Below are 21,910 nucleotides of genomic sequence, written 5' to 3' on the forward strand. Positions count from 1 at the left end.
CTGGTCAGAAACAGGAGGGGTCAAACATTTTTGTAAAACTTTAGAGTTGTCAGACCATCAGATATCTTTCGAACCCTCGCAAAGCCCTGTCTGCACCAATTGGTATTTTTGATCAATACTTGTTTATTATTTGGTCAAATAATAATGAATCGTATTTCTGTTCAGGATGTGCTTTTAGTACCAAAAGAAGAATTACTCTGTTTCTTGCATAATTTAACCTTTCCATTTAGTGTTTACAAATAGAGTTAATGGTAATCTTTGTTTCTCATAAAAGGAATAAAAATAAACTCTGATAAAACATTTGGATCCTGTGTGAAGATATTGTATAGAGAAATCATGAACATTAGCAATAATTTGGGGGAAAAATAGGCAATCACCATTATAGATTAAGATTATAAAGTGATCAATTACAGAATTGAAAAAGAGTTGTAATTACTGACTAAACTGAGGGACCCAGAAATCAATAAACATTATTTTCTATTGCGTTGCATATTATGATGTTCTACGTACTAACTTTGGTTTTGGTTTCTTGCATGTAGTATACAAGACCAGCTTCTGATGTCAACATGTTAGGGGAAATGATGTTTGGCTCAGTTGCAATGAGTTACAAAGGCTCCACCTTAAAGATACACTATATACGGTGAGTCTGGGTTTCCCTTTTTACCAGTTGTGAAAAGTGGAATGACGATATTGACTCCTTAACTCAAAAATGCATTTCCCCCTCTTCTTTTCTTTTTTTTCCTTTCTCCAGCTCTCCTCCACAACTGATGATTAGTAAAGTCTTCTCTGCTAGAATGGGCAGCTTCTGTGGAAGTACAAATAAGTAAGTGTGGGGTTTTGCACTCTCTGCCTGCTCCCATTTTTTTGAGTGTCTGTTTCTGGATAGAGTAATTCTTTTAAGGCATTTTGGAATGAGAAAACAAGATGAGTCCAAGTTAACAAAGGGGTTTTAAAAGTGGTCATTGCCCTATAAACAGTGAGTGGGAAAAGGCCTTTGACTTTATCAGGTAGCCTTAAAGACAGATGACTGTCTTTATTTTGGGTCTCCCATCTATTACCCACTGTGTTCCTACTGCCAATCACCAAGTTTTAATTCCCTGAAAAATGAAAAATAAGGGAAAAAAAGGAAGAGGCTACATTAATGATTTTATGGTATTCTGTAATATTGTTTTATCTCTTAAAAAATCTTATTTATTCATTTATTTCTGAAGGATTAAAGTACATAATGAGTTTTTCTAGGCTGATACACACCTGTATGGGAGGATGGGTTGCCATCTATTCTGAGCGGCCAGTTAAGCCTTTGTGATGGATTGGTACTTAGGCCTTTCATTATTTTGATTTTCACTCTTGATTTTTTTCCCTCTAATTTTACACTTCTTCGTAGACTAAGAATACTGGAATGTCTAATAACTTAACCTCTCATCTTGGCACATTTGTTCATCTATTTGGATTTTCAAGGAGAATTATTTCATATGCTTTTTTTCAGTAAAACAGCAAACCATCTGTTACATGTTGTTAAATTTGAGAGAAAGTCTTGTTATAAATTAAAGGGCATTCTTAAGGGCCAAGTGAAGGGTATTTTCTTTTAATAATCCTGGAAAATTAAAAATATATTCCTTTATATATTTGGGTACCCTTTAGTAAGTCTTTCCTTATTCTTCAACAGAATCGTTTGAACTGTCATGACTTAAGCCAGTATGAGAATTAATGTTTATTTTTTATGAGATACTCTTTTTTCAGACCCTTAGGATTACCCGAATGTTTATTATTCTAACTCCTTGTAATAAAACATTGAGCTCAGATTTAAGTAAAAATTATTTTGGCCTTACCATGCTGAATTATCCTCAAAGTCTTGATATTTATTTTACTTGTTAATAAATGCAATAAATTATTAAAATCTACTTCCCTCATTTTGGGGGGGGGCGTCTTGCTCTGTTGCCCGGGCTAGAGTGCATCATAGCTCACAGCAACCTCAAACTCCTGGGCTCAAGCCATCCTCCTGCCTTAGCCTCCCAAAGCACTTAGATCACAGGTGTGAGCTTCCGTGCCTGGCCTTTCCTCACGTTTTTTGAATAATTCTAACTTTTTAGAAGTTGTGAAATCAAACTCCTATAAGAATCATAATTTCTGTTATATCTTACCCCTAAAAAAAATTGCTAAATTGCTCATGAATGTTAGAGTTAAAATTAATTTCATTTTGAGGGTTTATATAAAATCCATGAAATGAATTGCAACATCTTGGGTGTCAGTTGCTAAAGCAAAATTTAGAAATGAATAGCAGTATCCTAGGTGTCAGTCACTGAAGCAAAATTTAGAGTTTTGTGTCCCATTATATAACATGAAATTGTTAGAAATACAGTTGTTTAGTAGTATGGGTTGAGCTACCTCCAGAAAGCTTTTATTTTCCTCCAAAAAATTCCTCTAAAGTTGCCAGTTTAACTCCCTTTGGTAGATGTGAGACTTTATTTATAAAGAAAAGTATTGAACGATTGGTTTTTGTCTGTATTTGCAAGTCTGTTAGAAAACAGCTTTAGTAGCCTCTTGACAATTTTGTCCTCTCTCTTTCTTTCTCCCCCTTGCTGGATTTAGCTTGCAAGACAGCTTTGAATACATCAACCAAGATCCTAACTTGGGAAAACTGAACACAAATCAGAATAATTTGGGTCCTTGTCGTACTGCAAGTAACCTAGGTAAAATCAGACGTGTAAATCCTTTCTTTCTAAATACCACTATTGTGGGCGTGTGTTTTGCTTTATTTGAGTTTGTTGTGTTTTGGTTTTTTTTGCATTATCTTTAATCTGTCTTTATTTTTTGTGTGTGTGTACTTTGTTTGCCCTCTTCTATGTGTTTCTGTCTAGGTCTGCTGCAAGCTTGCAGCAGCAAACTGCTGCAGGGGTTAGCTGAAGGAGGACCCCTCCGGCTCACCCGGAGTGCTTCTTTCTTTGCAGGTTTGTGTGGAATGCTGAGTACAGTGTGACCCACACACATGAATAAATCCTGTGCAGATTCTTAGAAAAAATTCTATTTGTGCCTCTCTAGAAATCCAAGGGGCTCTTATATAGGTAAGAGATATTAGTTTCAAATGTAGCCAAATTCTTGGTGTTTTGAAAATTCCACCAGTGAACCTCTGGTGTAAACGTCCACTAATTCTCCAGTGTAAGCTGATTTTGATCTGAAATGAGCCCTTAGTGTTTCTAAGAGGATTATTTTTCTGATTTTTTCCCTGGGCCTCTTCTGCTGCTATGAACTGTTCCCTTTGCTGTGGTATCTTTTATCCATTTATTCACCTGCATCCTTACCTGCACGGAGTTTCTTTAAAAGTCACTCTAATAAGAGCATGGAAGATTCTCTCTCTCTCCCCCTCTCCCTCTCTCTCTCAATTAACTAGTTTAAATACAGTTTTTAGGTTCTTTACAGGTATAATCATCTTGGTATCTCTGGGTAAATTCTGAGATTGAACTGGCCTTGCTAGCTAAGGCTGTTGAATGTCTGTTGTAGTCTTGGCATGATTAACAAGTGTGGGGAACCTCCATTACTAACATTTAAAGTTGTGAGTATAGCAAATGGTACTTTTCTTTCCATTCTTCTTTGTAGCCTGAAATATGCTAAGCACCGTATTTAACTGACTCCCTAATGAAAATGACACCCTCCCACCTACTTAGAGTGAGGATAACATGTTTATATACTCTCTTTAAAATTGTGAAAATAAATATGCTTCAAAAAATAGCTGGCAAGCATAATAATCAGGCAGGACACTAGGCTTCTTGTAATTGTAAAACTTACTGTGGCAACATTTCATCTGCCTTCTAGCTCAGTACACAGCTTAGGTCAACCTGAAGCATTCCTAGAAGACTATAATATTTTAGAATGTTTTCCACAATTCATGCCAGGACACGAGTTTTCCTAAGTAACTCTTCAATAATACTGTGTATGGGTGTATACGGAAAAGAAGTGGAGGAAGAAATATTTGAAAATGAATGTAAGTGTTTTCTATCTGCCAAAAGAGTGGGTTCTAAACAGAGAAACATTTTTTGAATTTATGAAATGGTTTTCAAGTATTTCTCTTCCCTAAGTTGCCTACAGTTACTACTGAAACTGATTATAAAGCATTTTGAAAATACAGTGCTATTTAAATACTACTAATAATGAGGAAAATGGCTAAAAATATCTACCTGAGAATGCTTGTTCATTGTATCAACTGCATGAATAGTTTAGTATTCAGGCTTTTTTAGAGTTGAACATCACTCAAAAAAATTTACATGCTATAATATGATAAGGCAGATGGTTACTTTGTTTTCTTCTTACTCTCACCATCTTTGTATGTATTTAGTTTTGCCTTCTAGTAAATCATTAAAGCCTATTGTAAACTTATGCCAATCATCGGTAGCAGTAGCCTACTTTGAAATGTAAAAATTACTACAGTCATTTTTAACACTTTCATATCTTTGAAGACCCCAATAACATGGTTTCCTTATGCCTTGATTTTAGCACACAGCACACCAGTTGATATGCCAAGCAGAGGGCAGAATGAAGACAGAGACAGTGGCATTGCTCGATCAGGTATTTGTATTTCTTTTTATTGGTTTAACTAATAAAGTGAACTATCCATAATGGTAAAGAAGTTGGGAAAGTAGAAGACAGGTAGACAGGCCTCATCCTCTAGGTTTTTTTTCTTCGTATTCTAAAATAGTCACATGTCTGGAGATCTGAAACTTTGATTACAGCATCTGTGAGTGATTGTGCAACATAAACTACTCTTCTCTAATACCCAAATTCATATGAGACTAATGTATGTTGAGCAGTTCCTTTCCAGAGGGAAGCTTCCTTAAGCCAGTTGTACTGGGAGTGTGCTTGGTGCCCACTGAGTGTAGAATCAGAGGAAGGGAAGTGTTTGTGAAAGTGAATCTGTCCATGGCAGTGGGAGGGCCAGCCTGCTGCCCAGGTCACCTTTTCTCATGTCCTAGAGACATGCTTATCTAGATTTTATCTCAGGTCCCCTTCTCTCCTTGCTTCAAGGCCTAAACTTTTCTAATACCGCTTCTAAGATGTCTTGGTTTCAGCTTTTGTACACAGCTCAGCTTCTGATTTTTGATTTCTGGTACAGATCTGAGGTAGATTCTGTTATAAGATAAAGGTATGAATGAATGATCTGGAATTCAAGGACTCAGAGGTGTGTGGGGCTTTGCCTGATGAATACTTAACATACAGTTAGCCTCTACCATCCGGTGAAGACTAGAAGCACCCTGCTGGCTTCTCCTGTGACACATGGCACCTTCACCAAATAGGCCGGCCAACCAGTGCTCGGGCTGGACCCAGGCCCCAGTGCCTTTCTTCCTGGCCTTCACTCATTCCCTTTCTAGCTCTTGCCTTAGACACTACTCACAGATCCTTGTGCTCCTTCTGCGTAGTATCAGAGCCCTTCACCCCACTTTGTACAACTCTGCTCTCGAGTTACTAAATGAAATGTAATTTATTACTGAATCCCATTTGGTTTGTATGTATGTCACATAGTGTAAAACATATAGCATTTTATCTCTGGTTAAAATTGATTCGTTTTGGTGTTCATAATCTTTCCTGTGAAGTTGGGCAGGAACCTTTGGTCACAGATGTAACTCACATTGATTAGATTGCATCATTTTCACTCACAGCCCCTTGTGTACAAACATAAAATCTGAGAAGGTAAAGGACAACGTATGAAGTGATAAATGAACTGTTTTTGTTTTGTTTATATTTAATGGTGCTCGTTGCTTATGGGGCACTGTCACATAACTCTCTGAGTTCCGTCAATTACTCGAAGATGATGAGTGCACGTTGAAGAGCTCAGTGTCCCCAGGCTCAGACCCCTGCCCTGTAGGGCCCACCCAGCAGGACTGGTGCTGGGGCTGGCTTTGTTATGGTTGAATTTCCGGGTAAGAAGGTGTGGGTCTTGCCAGAAACCATAAAGTGGGAAGCACAACCCTGGAACTGACGTTACTTTTAATCAAAATTGCTATCTTCGTGGCTGACAGAACTTAGTATGTTTGGCTTTGTGTGGTGAAAGAAAGATGAACAACATTCTACTGAGGCCCATTCTGAACACTAATATCACCAAGTTTTTGTCTGGTTGTAACCTTATTTTATTGGTTTATGCCCCTTCTTGTTCTAGAAAAGATTTAGAGATTTTGATAAACTAATACCAACACAAACATTATTAGGAGGAAGTTTGGATTTTCCTAGGGAACTTTTCAGTTTATAGTTGATGTAAATGGTTCATGTTGTCCAGGTAACAATCTCTCTTGTTCGGTATTCTTCAGATTCTAAATTACTCCTAAAACTACTTTTCCTTGCCCCTTGAGAAGCAGGAAAGGGCCAACTTCAAATTAAAGGGAAAAGTGTATAGCAGCCAGATCTGATTGTTTTCACGCAGCCCATGAGAGGACCTTGGGACTGACCAGATTTGGGGTGGGGAAGGGAGCAGTATTGATATAAATGTGAATTTTCAGAATTAGAGAAGACTGGCTTTCTTGGGTAGTTTGGCTTCTATTCCAGGCAATCTTTACTTGCGGTTTCTGGTTCTCCTGTTGGAAGAAAGAGGGCAGAGATGATGGAGAGGGCTGCAAATGCCTGAGTGGGGTTTTGCTCTCCTTGCTGTCCTAGTAGATGTGCTCACCTTCGGATACCCCCTACTAGTATCACCGAGTCCGTGTGCAGACTAGTGTGTGCTTTACAACTCTGGGGGAATTTAACACTCCCTTAACATAAGAGCTCTCTGTGTCCTGATTATAGTTTATTCTCTAATGTAATACAGATACAGTATTACTAGCTAAAGTCCATAGTTTTTACCTAATGCCCTTTTTCGTTTCCAGGAGCACATTACATTGGTTGTCATGTTTCTTAAGGCTTCTCTTGGCTGTGGCAGTTTCTCAGATTTCCTTTGTTTTTGATAACCTTTGAGAGTACTGGTTAGGTAGTTTGTAGAATGCTCCACTATTAGAATTTTTTAAATGTTTTTTTTTTTTTATGATCACATTGAGGTTATGAGTTTTTGGAAGGAATGTCACAGAAGTAAAGTATCATGTTATCGTGTCATATCAACAGTACCTGCTGTCAACTTGATTTGTGGCCATTGATAGTGGCCCTGATTACCTGGCTGAGAGCATGCTTGTCTGGTCTCTCCACTGTAAAGTTACTCTTTATTTCTCCCTTCCCATACTGTGTACTTTGGAAGGAAGTCTACATACTTAGCCTACACCTGAGGAGTAGGGAATTGTGCTGCTCCTCCTGAAGGCAGAATATGTACATAAATTATTTGGAATGCATAGGAGATATGTCTCTTCTCCCCATTTATTCAGTCATTATATCAATATGAACTCAATGATATTTTTTACTTTGGGCTATAACCCAATGCTACTTTATTTTGTTGCCCAAATTGTTTCAGCTTTGGGCACTGGGAACTCTTTCGATAGGCTCCTGTGCCCCTTTAACGTGCTAGCATACCCCCATCTGGGAGGTGGTAGGGTGAGTATTTTGAGCACTTCCTTACGTTCTGCCACTACAAGATGCTCCAGAGTCATCTTATGTATTTCCTGCCTGGGTCCTAGAATCAACCATTTCTCTACTTATAGAATATGTCTGGAAAGGGGCACAAGTTGGGACAGGTATGGAGGAGAAATGCATTCTCACTCTATTTTATTTTGGATATTTTGATCTTCTTTGCACATATAAACAAAAAAGATAAGTTGTGTTTTAAGAAGTTACTTTAGTGGTTGCAGTTAGAAATTTTCAAGTAAGGTGTTAGAAAGAGGAGGGATGGGTTTTCAGCCATACTGGGAGGTTGTAGTGGGAGGGCTAGTGATTAATGGGACAGGAGATATGGGAGAGGAGGAAGGAATCAAGCATGACTCTCCCGTTTCTATACTGAGTAGACAAGTGGAGGGTGGGCATTAACCAGTATAGGGAAAGCAGGAAGACAGATATTGAGATAATTTTTTAGCTAAAAGTATCTACAAGTTCTCCAGTTGTGAGTAGTCAGCTGTAATTTGGATATAGGAAACTGGCTCTAAATAGATGGGTCTGAGCAGAAGCTAAAATTTAGAAGTCTTGGGTACATAAGTAGAGTAAGGTTGAGGGGGGCTAGGATTGAGACCAGCGTCACCGAGCCTCGTCTTCCGACCTTAATTCAACTTTAAATTCTCATCCTCATCAAAAGGTTCAAATCGTTGGCAAGAAAAATAATTTTCTCATTCTCTCTGCCACTGAATTTCCTTTTTTCTTAAACGTGATAAAATAAACAGGTCAGTATAAAGAAAACTTCTAATATGTACTTTTAAACTTTTTTTTTTTTTTTTTGAGACAGAGTCTGGCTTTGTTGCCCAGGCTAGAGTGCTGTGGTGTCACCTTAGCTCACAGCAACCTCAAACTCCTGGGCTCAAGCAACCTTTCTGCCTCAGCGTCCCGAGCAGCTGGGACTACAGGCATGTGCCACCATGCCCGGCTAATTTTTTCTATGTGTATATATTTTTAGTTGTCCAGATAATTTTCTATTTTTAGTAGAGACGGGGTCTCGCTCTTGCTCAGGCTGGTCTCGAACTCCTGACTTTGAGCGATCCTCCTGCCTCAGCCTCCCAGAGTGCTAGGATTACAGGCGTGAGCCACCGCACCTGGCCTAAACATTTTTATTTAAGTGCTTTTATATGCACCTTCAGGGTAAGGATGTATATCATCATAGTATTTGAATAAGACATGTTTTGGCCACTCTGCAGATACGGTACGGACCCCCACCCAAAATTTGGTTTGGATGTCAAGGCTGATGACACCACACATGCACACACCCCAAGATGATATGAAAATGTTTATTGCTCATATAATGAGATTTTTCTGGTGAGAAAGTAAGGTGGGCCCCCCAAGCTGGTCAGAAAGTGGCTTGAGAGCACAGGGAAAGGGGATTAACCTTGGGGTTTTCATGGTGGTTACTGGGTGAGGCTGGAGTGTGTGTTCCTGCATGTGGTTTGAACTTCTCACTGGTTCCAAAGAAGCTTTGGAGGATGGGCTTTCTCATCAGCTTGCCCAGATGTGGAGCAGGAAGGAAAGGGGGGTGGGGAGGGTAAAGTTGAGGAGCTGTCAGCAGTTGAGCATCTAGAAATGAAGTCAGATTCTTAATTACAACATGGGTACCATTGAATAATGCAAAATGACAGCCCATTTGTACCTGAGCCCTTCCTTGACTTAACTGATACTGTGCTTTGTAGAGAGGAGCAGGAGTCCACGAGGGTGCTATCGTTTGTTGTGTGTCCAGGTGAACAAGGTTGTGGCACCCTGTTGACCTTGCACAGTTCCATATAAGATAGGCAAAGGCTTGAACTGCACTTGTCTGAGTCCTGGCAGTACAACTTGTGATCTTCTTGGAACACGAGAGGATGGGAGACCATGAAGGGGCTACTAGGAGGTCATCTTCTACTCACTTCCCTGTCGCCCCAGGAGGTGTTCCTGAGGCAGTTTCTGATCACCTCCAGGGTTCTAATGAGATATGGGGCTTTTCCCCCCACCCCCCCCAAACTAGAGCTGCAAAATATAAAAGTACTTAGCTATAGTCTAGTACTGGCTCCCCAACAATAGATATCCCGCAGCTTGCATTGCAGACATCCAGTCCCTTTTGTGTGGTGTTGTCCTTTTTGGTAAGTGGTGATAAGGGTCAGTGGGAGCTGGCACTTTTGGCTTACTCTTCTTTTCCCTGTCTGTGTAGGTAATAAACTTGCCCAGTCTAAAAATACCCGGTTGTATCTTTACCACTGAACCTTGGCCTTGCTTTGCCTTGTCTTATACATGTGGCTTGGACAGAACTCAATTTCTCTTATTTCTTTATATTTCAGACCTATGGTATCTTCCTGGAATGGGTATTTATCTTCCTCATTCTCACAAATTTGTTGGCTCTTCCACTTTAGGTTTTTCCTGTAGTCTAAACTTGCATTCTTACATACCTATTTAAAAAAGATTAGAATCAGAAAATAATGCAGATAGCAGTCAGAATTATAAGGGATTGAGGAATACAGCTAACAAAATGTGTGATACTATTAGGGAGAACTTTTTAAACTTTATGAAAAGAAGACCTAAATAAAGGGAGTGAGAAATCAAATTGTGCTAATTTATAAATTCAGTGTAATCTGAATTAAAATCCCTTGAGAAGCCAGACTAAATAACTTTTTACTTATACGGAAGAGTAAAGGATCAGGTTTTTATGCTTTTCATAAGTCTTTTGCAGATACTTCATTCTTAGAACCCAGGCTATAAATAAGATATAGTATTTGAATAACTTGGCATATAAATGCAGAGAGTGAGTTGGTCACCAAGTCTAGGCTAGAATTTATATCCTAGATGAGAAATTCAAGTATAAGGTACTTTGAAATCATGGTGGTGAGAACGTTATTTTTTCTTTAAGGGGGCATTATAGGAATTTTATTAAAACTTAAACTACCTGTGGTGCTTTTGAGGACTCTTTGAAGTCCTACAATCATTTTGTGGTTTGGGAGCTAAAACGTATTACCTGTAATTAGATTTGCCTATTAAATTAACATGTTTGATTGATTAAAAATAAGATTTTCCTGCCAGACAATAGTTACAGCTCTATCCATTGACTTTTTAAATGCTTCTGTTTTGTTGTGTTTAGAAATACAACTCCTAAACTTTAAGGAACCTTCTATTTTTCAAATGTTTAAATAAGCTAGAGCTTGAAAAGAAATACCATTACATTATAGTAAACAGATCATTATTGTGTTTTGGATGTAATACCCTCTGTGTCAAACAGATATAAAAAGTGCTCAGGTTCAGAGCTATACCACCATCATCCAAAAAAAAAAAAAATGAAGGTGGGGGAGAAAAAGACAATCTAAATGTTGTATATATAGCTGTGGCCACAGGAACTTTTAACAAATTCAGTCTTTGAATTCTGTCTAGAAATTTGTTCTCTAATGCTTTGTTTCTATAATACTTACTGAAATAGGCATCACTATCCTTCACTTAACTGTTGGCTCATTCTTCATTCAGCAGCATTTCTTGAGTATCTCATGTAGCAGACATTTTTCTAGGAGATGGGGTTGGATCAGTGATACATAGACATTATCCTGGATCTCACGGAGTTTATATTCAATAAAAGAGAGACAGACGATGAGCAATAAAGTGTAGGCAACCACATCACTGAAGAAAAGAAAAGATACGGAGTTGCTTCATGGAAGGCCTCTTTGAGAAGGTGAAATTTCAGCTGAGACTTGAATGCCAGTAGAGACTGCCACATGCAGATCACAGCAAAGAGCATTTTAGGCATGGGAATGGCACGGGATGGGAATGGGCTTTGCAGGTTTGTGTGTAAGGAATGAAAAAAAAAGGCTGGACTGTAGTGAGGAGACAGTGGTGCAGGATGAGCTTAGAGACGAAACAGGGGCCCTGATGCCACTAATACTTTTTTTATTTCACTGGGAGTATTTTCAAATACATATATTTAGGAGGCTACAGAAGAGACAGAGAGGAGCTATCTGCAGCATCATTCCTCCAAATGTCTCCTTGCAAGTGAGATATGTTTGGCAAGGCCTAAACCCGCTGTTTTAGGTCCACGTTTGGGCCTGCTCTGAACATTTGCTATAGTCCTGTTCCTGCACAAAGTCCAAGGGTGCTGCTTTTTTGGTATTATCATTATATTTCTTAGCAAGCTACATAAGCCAACCTCAAAATTCTTCCCACTTGAAGAAATCGTAACTGCTTCTGAGCTCTAGACTTTTATGCACCTTTTCTCAGTCAAGGTTATTCCCTGTGACTTACCACATTCTGCAGTTATCTTGTTAATTCCTTGGAGACTATTGTTTATTTCTTCTTCTCCTTTAAGATGTGTGCTCCATGAGGGCAGAAACCCGCCCAGTCCGTCACATTGACTGTTCTATCCCCAGCAGCTTGTATGGTGCCTGGCATATAGTAGATGTTCAGTGAATATTGAATGAGAGAGGAAAATATGTCCATCCATATATACAAGTAGAAGTATGCACAGTTTTTTTGTAATTATTAATATTATCCAGTTCTTTTCATATAGAATGTATGGGATGCCCTCCCGTTGAGCCCTTTCCATGGCTGGCTCTTGTTGGCATTTACGTCTCAACTGAGATGTCCCATTTTCATAAAAGTGTTCTCTGACCACTGATTAAAGAATTTACCACCACTTGTAAGCCTTTACCCTAGTTACTTAAAGAAAATCATAATAACTTACTTGATAGTAGTTATCATAGTCTGAAACATTTATTTGTTCCATGAGTGTAAGCTTCTTAAGGGCAGATACTCTGCCTGTATCCTGTAAGTTTCCATCCCAGGTCCCTACCATGGTGCCAGGGTCTTAGTAGGTGTTCAGTAAATATTTGTTGAGTGAATGGATTTGACGTAAGAGTTCCAGGGCATTATTTGATAAAATCCAAATTCTGTAGTCAAATCATCAGTTCACAGTGTCTAGTAAACTGTCAAAATGGCAAACAGTTTTTCAGAGAAAATTAAACATTAATCTTGAACTTGAATGGCACATGCCAAGAAGAACAAGAATCAGCATTTTTAAATCTTTAGACTTAGTCTCTTTTCTCATTGTTAATCTCTGCAGGAATAAACAGGTGCTAGTTGAAGACTCCTCCCTAGACAGTAGGGTGGGGATAAAAGCACAGTTTTTTCAGAGAGTGAACCAGGTTTAAAATCTCCTTGTAATGTGACTAGGGGTAATCTTTATTACTAATGCATAAAGCTGCAAAAGTTTTTGCAGTCTGTATGTATTAGCTTTTTTTCTAATTATGAAAATATTGTAAAAACAAAAGTGATACTAAAAATATTAAGGAGCATTAGATATAGCACTTTTAAAACTGAAACTAAGCCTATGAATAATTTAACTAAAAGTCTTACATTTTATAGCTGAGGCACCAGCTGAAGAATTTTTTTTCCAGTTCACAGGGCTAATCAGGGGCATTGCTAGGGCTGGAACGCACACCACTGAACTCTCACGCAAAAACTCTTTTCAGTATCATGCAGATGCCAGGCTCTGTTGCCAGTTAATGAATCAGCTGGGGACAGCTCTGATTTTAAACAAGCTCCCCCAGGTGGTTCAAATGCACCCCAGAAGCCCAGCATTGCATCAGACAGTGCTGCCTTTCAGACCTTGAGCCATGTCAATCAATATTCAAATGCACTAATGTTGATTGAACAGATATCTGAATCCGCCCTTTAATCATGAAAATAGCAGTGGTTTGCAAGTTAAGATTAGTCCTGCTCTTGCATTTGAAAGTCGTACTATATTGTTTGCCAGAGTGTATGATTGATAGTGATGTGCCACAGTACTTTTATATAAAAATCTTAAAAAATAAAATTTTTTTCATGAGGAAGTGCTGGATAGCACTAAGCTATAAATGTCTTATTTGTATACCATAAAAAATTGTCCTTTAGCAGGACGAAAGGAATGTTCTTTTCTATTTCTTTTATTTTTTGCCTTCCCTTTTCATGTCTTTATTACAAGTCCTAAGTTCTTTTCATAATTATTTAATCAGAGCTAATAATCTTTTAGAACTCCAAAATGTCTTACTTGGCCCACGTTTTCCAAGAATTATCAAAGGGAGTGAATAGCTAACATTTATTTTGTGGGGCACTGGGTTGTGTTGCACATGTATCGATTTGTTTAATCTTTGCAGGGACCCTATGAAGTAGGTCAGTGTTTTTCACATTTTTCTTTTGTCTACAACCCATGCTAATGCATTTTACATCATGATCCAGTAATAAGTCTTTTTATATATAATGGACAAAAGTTTCCAAAGTGCTAGGATTACAGGAGTGAGCCACTGTGCCCAGCCTGGGATTTTTTTTTTTTTTAATTAAGTAACTTTGTGTGAATTTGAGGAAAAGCTCTCTTCTAATTTCAAAATTCTCAATAAAATTACCCACTCATTGATATTTGAAATGTGGATTTGGTTTTGGTGACTTACTGGAGCCACATCAGAACAGAGGCAGCTTCTGGGGCCAGCCACATCTGGGCAACACCTTAGTAAAAAAAAAAGTGCCATATATTCAGTAAATATTTGCCAGTTGCCTCCTGTGTTCAGGGCACTGCCTTGGGTACAAGGGATACAAAGGTGATTAAGACCCACCAAACAAATTTTCTGTGACTATTGACTAGATTCTAAGAAAAGCATCCCATAGACTTCTGCTGTGGAAGAGAAGCTCTCATTATCATGATCACTGATGTTCTTATAGACCTGAAGCTCCATAAGGATGGATTCTGTCTTGGCCTCCACTATATCTCAGTTGCCTAGCATGGCACCTGGCACTCTCCAGGATCCGGTTTTTTATTACTGACAAATAGCCAAACAACTCCTGTAGTATTTAAGAGCTCAGATCAGGGAGTTAAGTTGTTTACATCTGCCTGCAAAAGTGTAAATAAAAATGTAATAGTTCATATGGAGAAACTGCCTTATCAAGTGATATCCACGAGCATAGTATACTGTTTATCGAAATCAGTTTCCTTTGCCGTGTGATTTGCTTCTGAAGATGTTGACCAGCCATCTGCAGCACCCCATTTTCTTTTCCACTGGACAGAGTGACATTTCAGTGCCTAATTCCTTAGCCCTAGGGAAGTAAAAGCAGAACAAGTCTGTCTTCTCCTTTCATTCTTCCAAACCAGCAGATGTTCATCAAGCAGCCATGACTTGAAAGAAACCCTCTGCCTACCCTGAGAGAGACCAGTCCCTCCTTGCCTGTTAGAAAAGTGTGGGCTGGCTCAGTCAGCTCATACTTCCTGAGAGCCCAAGTGTAGACATCCAATATTATGTAGTGGGGGACACAGGGGCTCAGAGGCAAATAAGTAACCCAAGCAGAGGTTGCTTTTTCACAGGCAAGAGGATAACAAGGGGGTTGAAGGGAAGAAGGATAAGTATTGTATTGTAGAGATGGGGTTTGGGAAGGAGGAAGAAATACTCATTTGCATAAATTTTACCTCAAAATATGGAGAGAAGAAGTAGTCAAGAGGAGGAAATATATATAAGTAAGCATTGTACATGGCATTAGTTACCAGGTAGCAATATAAACAGTTATGTGGACCATTTTATCAGAAATCTGCAGTTTATACTTTAATTGGAATAATAACTATTTTGCATTTGAAATGTGGGGCCTGATAACTTATGTACTTGCTATATCTGTAATTCTTGTTTCCTTTAATTTGTTTTCCTTTTTAAATGATGTTTTCTTTGCTGTGCAGAAATCTTAGTAAGGAAGAAGTTACAGTCTCCCCCTGCTGGATAACACTGGTAGACTCTGAAAATTTAGGTTACTTTACATATATATATTTTTCCAATCTTTTTATTATGTTAAAATATATATAACATAAAATTTATCATCATGACCATTATTTTTTAAGTATACAGTTCAGTGGTATTTAATATATTGCTAATGTTGTACATTATGTAGCTATGTAAGGACTCATTTACGTGAATTCCAAATTTTCTTCCCCACAGCCTCACTAAGCAGTCTTCTGATTACGCCTTTCCCATCTCCAAGCTCCTCTACATCCTCTTCCAGCAGTTACCAGCGCCGCTGGCTTCGAAGTCAGACAACGAGTCTGGAAAATGGCATCTTTCCAAGGAGGTGAGTTGCAAGTTTCCTCTTACTGAGAAAAGTGCTAGTGTCGGTAGCTTGGTGAAACTGTCAGGGCAGCTGTACTTGCCTGATGTCAATGGAAAAACAGTTCAAACATTATGATTAGTTTCAGCTTAGCCTGCAAGCTTACTAGTTAGAAGTTCTAAAGAAAGAATAAATAAAAGCTTTAAAAGAAATCTTCTCATTTGGAAGACACTAGGAAATATCCGGGTAGTTGTGTTGTATTTGGTGTAGATTTGGTGTTAATTTAAAATGAGTGTGCCCTCTTTAAATTGGATCCCTTCGAGATGTAGCTTTTATAAGTAATGAAGGGGAGGATAAATCTCTCCTTGGCTACAGTGATACCAGTGTGATACTTGAAATATATGAAATCAAGGGTTTGACATATTCTTTTTGTAAAACTTAAATTCTTAAACTGAACAGACATGAATATGATTATAGAGACAGCATCTAGGTATTTTCTGTCTTCATTTCAGTTGGTTTTTGGATCTAAAATTTAGTTGTGTGCAACATGTACATTTGATGTTACAGCAGTAGCTTCCAACCTCCTCTTCCTACAGCACAAAAACTTAAAGGGGAGTTTTTATGTGTACCTATAAAAACTCACATGTCAATTAATTGACTTAGTAAATTGACTAGTAATTATCATATGTCAGGATCTGTGAAGCTATAAACATCTTCATCTACGCGCCTGCACTTGAAGTACTTACAGACTGGTGGGGAAGATGGTATACATATAAATAATGGTATAAGGCTGTTACATGATAAATGCCATGGGAGACATAAGTGCTCTGGGATTCCTAGGAGGGACAAAACAGGGGTGGTCACAGGGGAATTGGGAGCCCTTCGTGGAAGAGATGGTACATGCGTGTAGCATAAGTCGGGCTGCTTGCCTCTTCCCCTGTTCTGCTCACAATCCTCAGGAGCTGGACAGAAAGAAAAAACTACAGTTGCATCGCTCACTGGGAGCTGCTTTGTGGTTGGGGCATTTCTAGTCGAGTGACGAAGGGGTTGGAATTTGGTATGAGGACAAGCCCTAGCTCTGCCACTCGCTAGGTGAATGGTGGAGCAAGTTAACCTGGATTCTAAGTGTTGCCTCCTTGTCTGCAATGTGATGCTAATATTGGTACCGCCTCAGAGTGTGGTTGGGCGGGTTAAATGAGTTGCAGCAAGTCCAGCTTTTAGCCAGGACACAGGATATGGTAAATAAAATACTAGTCAATACAAATTACCTGGTGCTATGGTTGCTATTGTTGTCATCACCATTACTGCCATCGGTCAGGAAAAGGAGCTGCCACCATCCTCACTATTCTCACAGTGTCTGTGATTGGAAGAGTTGGATCTTGGAAACCTTCTCCTTCAGACATCTTCTCTTTATTGAAAATGCTTTCACGTCTCTTCAGGTTTAAATCCAAAGTTGAATAGTGTTCCTTAACTCACTTCTCCAAAATTCTTCAATACTCTAATTTGAATTGAGACCTGGCATTGGGAACTAAAGACTCTCTAGTGAACTGATACCTAAAATAAATATCTGATGTTCAGAAGGTCTGTGAATACAGTCAGGGTTGGCTACATGATTTGTGGGACCAGTACAAAATGAAACTGTTTGAACCTCTTGCCTAAAAAGCAAGAAAAGTACTATGAAAGACACTTAAAGGTTGTTTTTTTTAAAGAATATTTTATTTTAAGATGTAATAGAGGTAATAGTGATAGATGAATAACATAAATTTATAAATTCCAAAAATAATGTTTTTGGTGTCATAATTTTATATAACATAATAAATAATATTTCATGTGATATCTTGGGTCATCATAAGATTTTTCTGGCTCACTTTTCTACAGGTTTACTTGTTAGGTCATCAATATTTATAGGTTTAGCAACTTGGCTTTCAGTCAACATGTTTGAAAGTGATATTGGTCACTCCTGACAAATGTAAGGTGGCAAATAATTTTTGGTAATTTTTTACTTAGAGAAGGATCTTTCTGCTGATGTGATGTTACGTAGCTTTATGGGCTATGACAACATTGGGATAAATTTCAGATAAACTTTCCAAATGTAAATTTTAGCACATCTAGATCAGATGATTCTTGTGGAACAATTTTTTAAAGATTTAGTTCTTCACACAGTTCCATTTCGTGAAAGTCTGAATTTAATTTTAGGTGTAAATTTATACAAGGTTATTTTAATGTTTCTTCTGACATTTCCTGCAACTTGTGGAGATCTTACAAGAAATTAAAAATGTCCTTATGAGTTGTATATCATTCAAAATGCCTGTTTATGCATTCTATCACTGTGTCCTCAATTATGAGGAAAAATTAATTTTTAAATGGTCTTCATTAATAATTTGTTCAACTAAAGCTCATGTGTAAACAGTGGGGGTTTTTGGTCCAGTATGATAATCGTTACATTAAATTTCTATTTCTATGCCTGTGAATATTTGCTTTGCAATATTGCAGCAGTTTTCAAAACCAGAGATTATAAACTCTCTGGGGAATTCCAAGAACTCCTGATATGCTTTATTGCAATGTCTCTGTGTAGGCTTTCACTTTGTGATAATTTACTGTCCTGGGGCTCAGGTCAGAGAGTTAAATATCTGTGCAGACTCCATGGGGACAGGCTCCAGTGATGGATGGGCAAGCTGGCCTCTCACCATGGTTCCTGAAGCTGCTGGAGTCCCTCCTCTCTCCTCTCCCCCATCTCTCGTGACCATGGCTGCTTCTGCTTCTGCCACTGTCACAGCCATCAGTCTGGGTCCAAGTCCGTGGCCTGCCTCAGACATGTGGGTGTGTGGCTGACCGCCAGGCCAGTTGCTCAGTGTCTGGGTAGCATGCCCTTGATTCTGAGCCCACCCATGTACAAACTGCTGCCCAGTGTCTTCACTGCTTATGTGCATGTGTAGGGTGAGAAAGGGTGTGATAACTTTCCTCCCTATCATAAGGGTCATAGCTTACATTCCTATAACAAAATAGAGGTTAACAAGAGAAAAGCGTAACAAATTTATTTAATCAAAGTTTTACACAACACGAGAGCTTTCAGAGATAAAGACCCAAAGACATAGAGAAAACTGTCTATTTTATGCTTAGGTTTAATGAAGAATGGACAGCCATGTGGAACTGTGGTTGGACAAAAGGGTATGATCTAATAGTATTAGACTTACGCAGAAAAAACCAGCACGGCCTGTCTGTTCAGAATTCTTCTTGACCTCTCTGTAGCATTCCTTCCTCCCAGGTTTAGGGCAGGACCCCTCCTGGAATGAGGGTCTTGTGATTTACTTTCAGACAAGGTAGGTCAGAGAATTTTTTTGGCCAGCTCTTATACAGAAAGGCAGGAAAAAGTTAGGACAATATTTTTAGGTTTTATGGCTGGCTTGGGGGAAAAGGGGTTCCAGTTTCTATGACCTACCTTTGGGAAGAGGAATTCTAGTTTCTGTGGCCTGCCTTAAGGGAGAGAGGGGAGCAGGAGAAGGAAGGGCAGGAGAGGGTCAGAAGAGTCTTGCTCCTGAGCCCCAAGACGTGGTTCATTGTCCCATGAGACTTTGCTTACAGCACACAAGTTCAAAGATAAAATTATGAAGATTCGAAGACAGCAATCCCAGAACATGAAACGAAGCCTGAGGCCCTTCTGAGAGCAGGGCCCTGTGTGAGCAGGGTCACCAGCTCATGCAGCCAGCCCTGTTGAACACTGACAGTGTAAGTGCAGCAGACACTTTGAATTAATCACTGTGCCTGTGAAGATCCTTTCACTTAAAGGATGTTGCAGTTTGATCTCTCCCTTTTGGTAGGTATGTGGGTGGAAAAATTAGTTTCTTATACTAGAGACAAGAAGACAATGGGTACCAAAAATGGTGATTGCTTCTGGCTTTGAGAGAAAATACACAGTAATTAAAGATATCCTTCCTAAGACAATTCTTAACAGTTGACTATGCCAAGTATAAGCTTTGATTCCCTGGTGGGGAAAGGGGCTTGGGCATCTAGTAGCTGGTACAGCGGTGCTGTCTATAGGGAAAGACAAGCTTCAGGGATTCCATCACTTAATGAGGTTACTGAAACCCTAAAGGAGCAAGGTATAATGTCCTTTGATTTGAATTATGCTGATAGGACGTTCTTTGACCTTCGAAGATGTCAAATTTCATATGGTCCAATGTATTACATAGATTAGTGTTACATTCAAAGCTGACGTAAATAACAATTAGACTAAGCAGTCCTGATATCAATTATAGATTATTGAGATGTACTTACATAATCATAGTTTCGGCTTCAGTTATTTGTGATCTTGAAGTACTTATAATGTACATAAATGCTTATTCATAAATATCAACAAAATTCTATCTGATGTCTTTATAAGGGAAAAAAATTGTGTGTGTAGCTGCAGTCTTTCCCTGACTCCAGGGCCTGTCAGCTGATGCAGTTGCGTCCAGCTCCTTCCCCTCAGTACTCCAGCTGGTGTGCTGCGTGGGCGCCAGCAGACGGATTAGCCATGAGGTCAGAGTCCCCGGTCATTTCCAGTGTCCCAAAAGTGAGCCTGGACTAGAAGATAGAAACCCTAGTTTCTATCTAATTCCAGCATTGTTACCAAGAAGCTTTCTGTTTTTGAGGCAAGTTGAATATGCACTCTGCCTCGGTCTCCACATTTGCAAAACAGCCTGTGTACCTTCCCTGATGACTTGGGGGTAAAGATATGATGAAGTATTTGAGTGTACACTTAAATTTCTGGAAACATTCTCAAACACCCTTTTATTATAGAAGAATTTTTAAAATATAATTACCACACCACATGACCTGATTTATTCCAGGTTCCGTGGTTGATCCAAGTCTATAGAATGAAGCGTGTTTGCTTTAGAATTCAGTAGAGGGATACAGTGAAGCAAGCAAGAATTATCCACTGTTACAGCTGTGGAAATTTTTCAGAAATTCAGCAGGTGGCACTCTCTGCTATGTTAAACCTGATGAAAGATTTGGCTATTGTTTATAGTGTGGAGGTGAAGATGATGAGTAAAGCTTCATAGGATTCAGTGTTTATTGCAGTTTGGTTATTAAAGATCAAGTTGGCCTGAAGATGAGTGGACTGATGTGCTCATCTTACTTCTGAAAAAGAAGGGAAATAGGAGATGCCAGACAAAGAGAAAAGGATTATAAGTCTTGTAATATAAGCTCAGAAAAATTTCCTATACAGAAAAGAAGATACTAGTGCAGGAAAACAAGGTTTTAGTACAGGTATTTTAGAAAAGAAGAGGGGAGCATCGTGTGAGATTGTGTGAAGTTCTGAGAAAGCATCAAGAATTTTTTCTGATGATTAGGACGTAGGGATTTCTCAGAACAGTTAATGCATTTACAGTCGCACCATGTGCTGCCAGTGACATGTCTGGAGTGAAAACCTTCTACTGATTTATCAACCATGTCTACATCTCCGGGATCTTCTTTGAAGTTAAGGGAAACGGTAACATATAACTGTGATGTCGGTCTCCTTTTCTTTAAAAATAAAATAGCTTCCCTGACCTTAAATCTTTTGATGTATATGTGTTTAATAAAATCTGAATATATTTGAAATCACAGGAACATTACAGACTGTGAGTAGAGCACTAAATAAGAAGTTTAGGACCAAGGGCAGAAGGCAAACTGCCTCAAATTCTGCCCAGCATAAGTAATTATTATGTTGTAATTTGCATTACTGAAAATGGAGGAAGCGGTTCCTTCCCATGTTTGGCAGAGATATGAAGCCAAATGGTGGAGTCAATGAGAAAGAGAAAATGCATTGCATACCTACTGCGTGCCAGGCTAGATGCTTTCACTTGCAATATGTTATGTCCTTTGCTTTGGTGTCTTTGTAGAAAAAGAGCAAATTAATTTTTTTATTTTCACTCTTGCTCTTGGTAGCTATGGGGTAGCTATACTTGGCTTTTCACAATGGTTGAGTAAGAGACATGGTTAGGCCATATTTGTGAGGCTTACTTGTTAAAACAAATTGACTATGTATTTAGAATTTATTGGCTTCATGGCTCTTATCATAAAAGCAGAATCTCTCAGAAGAGTCATAAGTTTTTTGGGAATTTGACTGTAACAGAAGAAAGGCGAGTCTTTCTGCTTGGGGGATTTCCCAGAGAGCTTGGTCAACCACGTGGCTTAATCTGAGCCTTTAGAGGAGTAACTTCATCTAGTGGTTTTAATAGCCTTGGGAAACAAGCCTGGAAGTACCAGTAAATATTCAAATACGATGCCTTTGTTAAACAGAATACCACGGAGAATCATTCCTCTTCTAACTCTCCTCTGTTGGTATCTA

The 21,910-nt window shown here is 38.8% G+C and overlaps 1 protein-coding gene across 5 annotated transcripts in view; it reads left to right on the top strand.

Moving 5' to 3' along the window:
- FNIP2 (folliculin interacting protein 2) overlaps positions 1-21,910 on the top strand; it is a 117,090-nt gene that overhangs the window by 58,494 nt on the left and 36,686 nt on the right. For 3 of the 5 annotated variants that reach the window (XM_045552185.1, XM_045552184.1, XM_045552187.1), the window contains exons 4-9: positions 540-640; positions 752-823; positions 2,590-2,690; positions 2,859-2,948; positions 4,489-4,560; positions 15,492-15,621. In XM_045552185.1, coding sequence (XP_045408141.1) covers positions 540-640; positions 752-823; positions 2,590-2,690; positions 2,859-2,948; positions 4,489-4,560; positions 15,492-15,621 — 566 coding nt within the window. The remainder of the gene's footprint in view (positions 1-539; positions 641-751; positions 824-2,589; positions 2,691-2,858; positions 2,949-4,488; positions 4,561-15,491; positions 15,622-21,910) is intronic. The other 2 variants (XM_045552189.1, XM_045552186.1) reach the window with 1 other exon arrangement.

The sequence above is a fragment of the Lemur catta genome, chromosome 5 (genome assembly GCF_020740605.2).
Source record: "Lemur catta isolate mLemCat1 chromosome 5, mLemCat1.pri, whole genome shotgun sequence".
Taxonomy (NCBI): Eukaryota; Metazoa; Chordata; class Mammalia; order Primates; family Lemuridae; genus Lemur; species Lemur catta.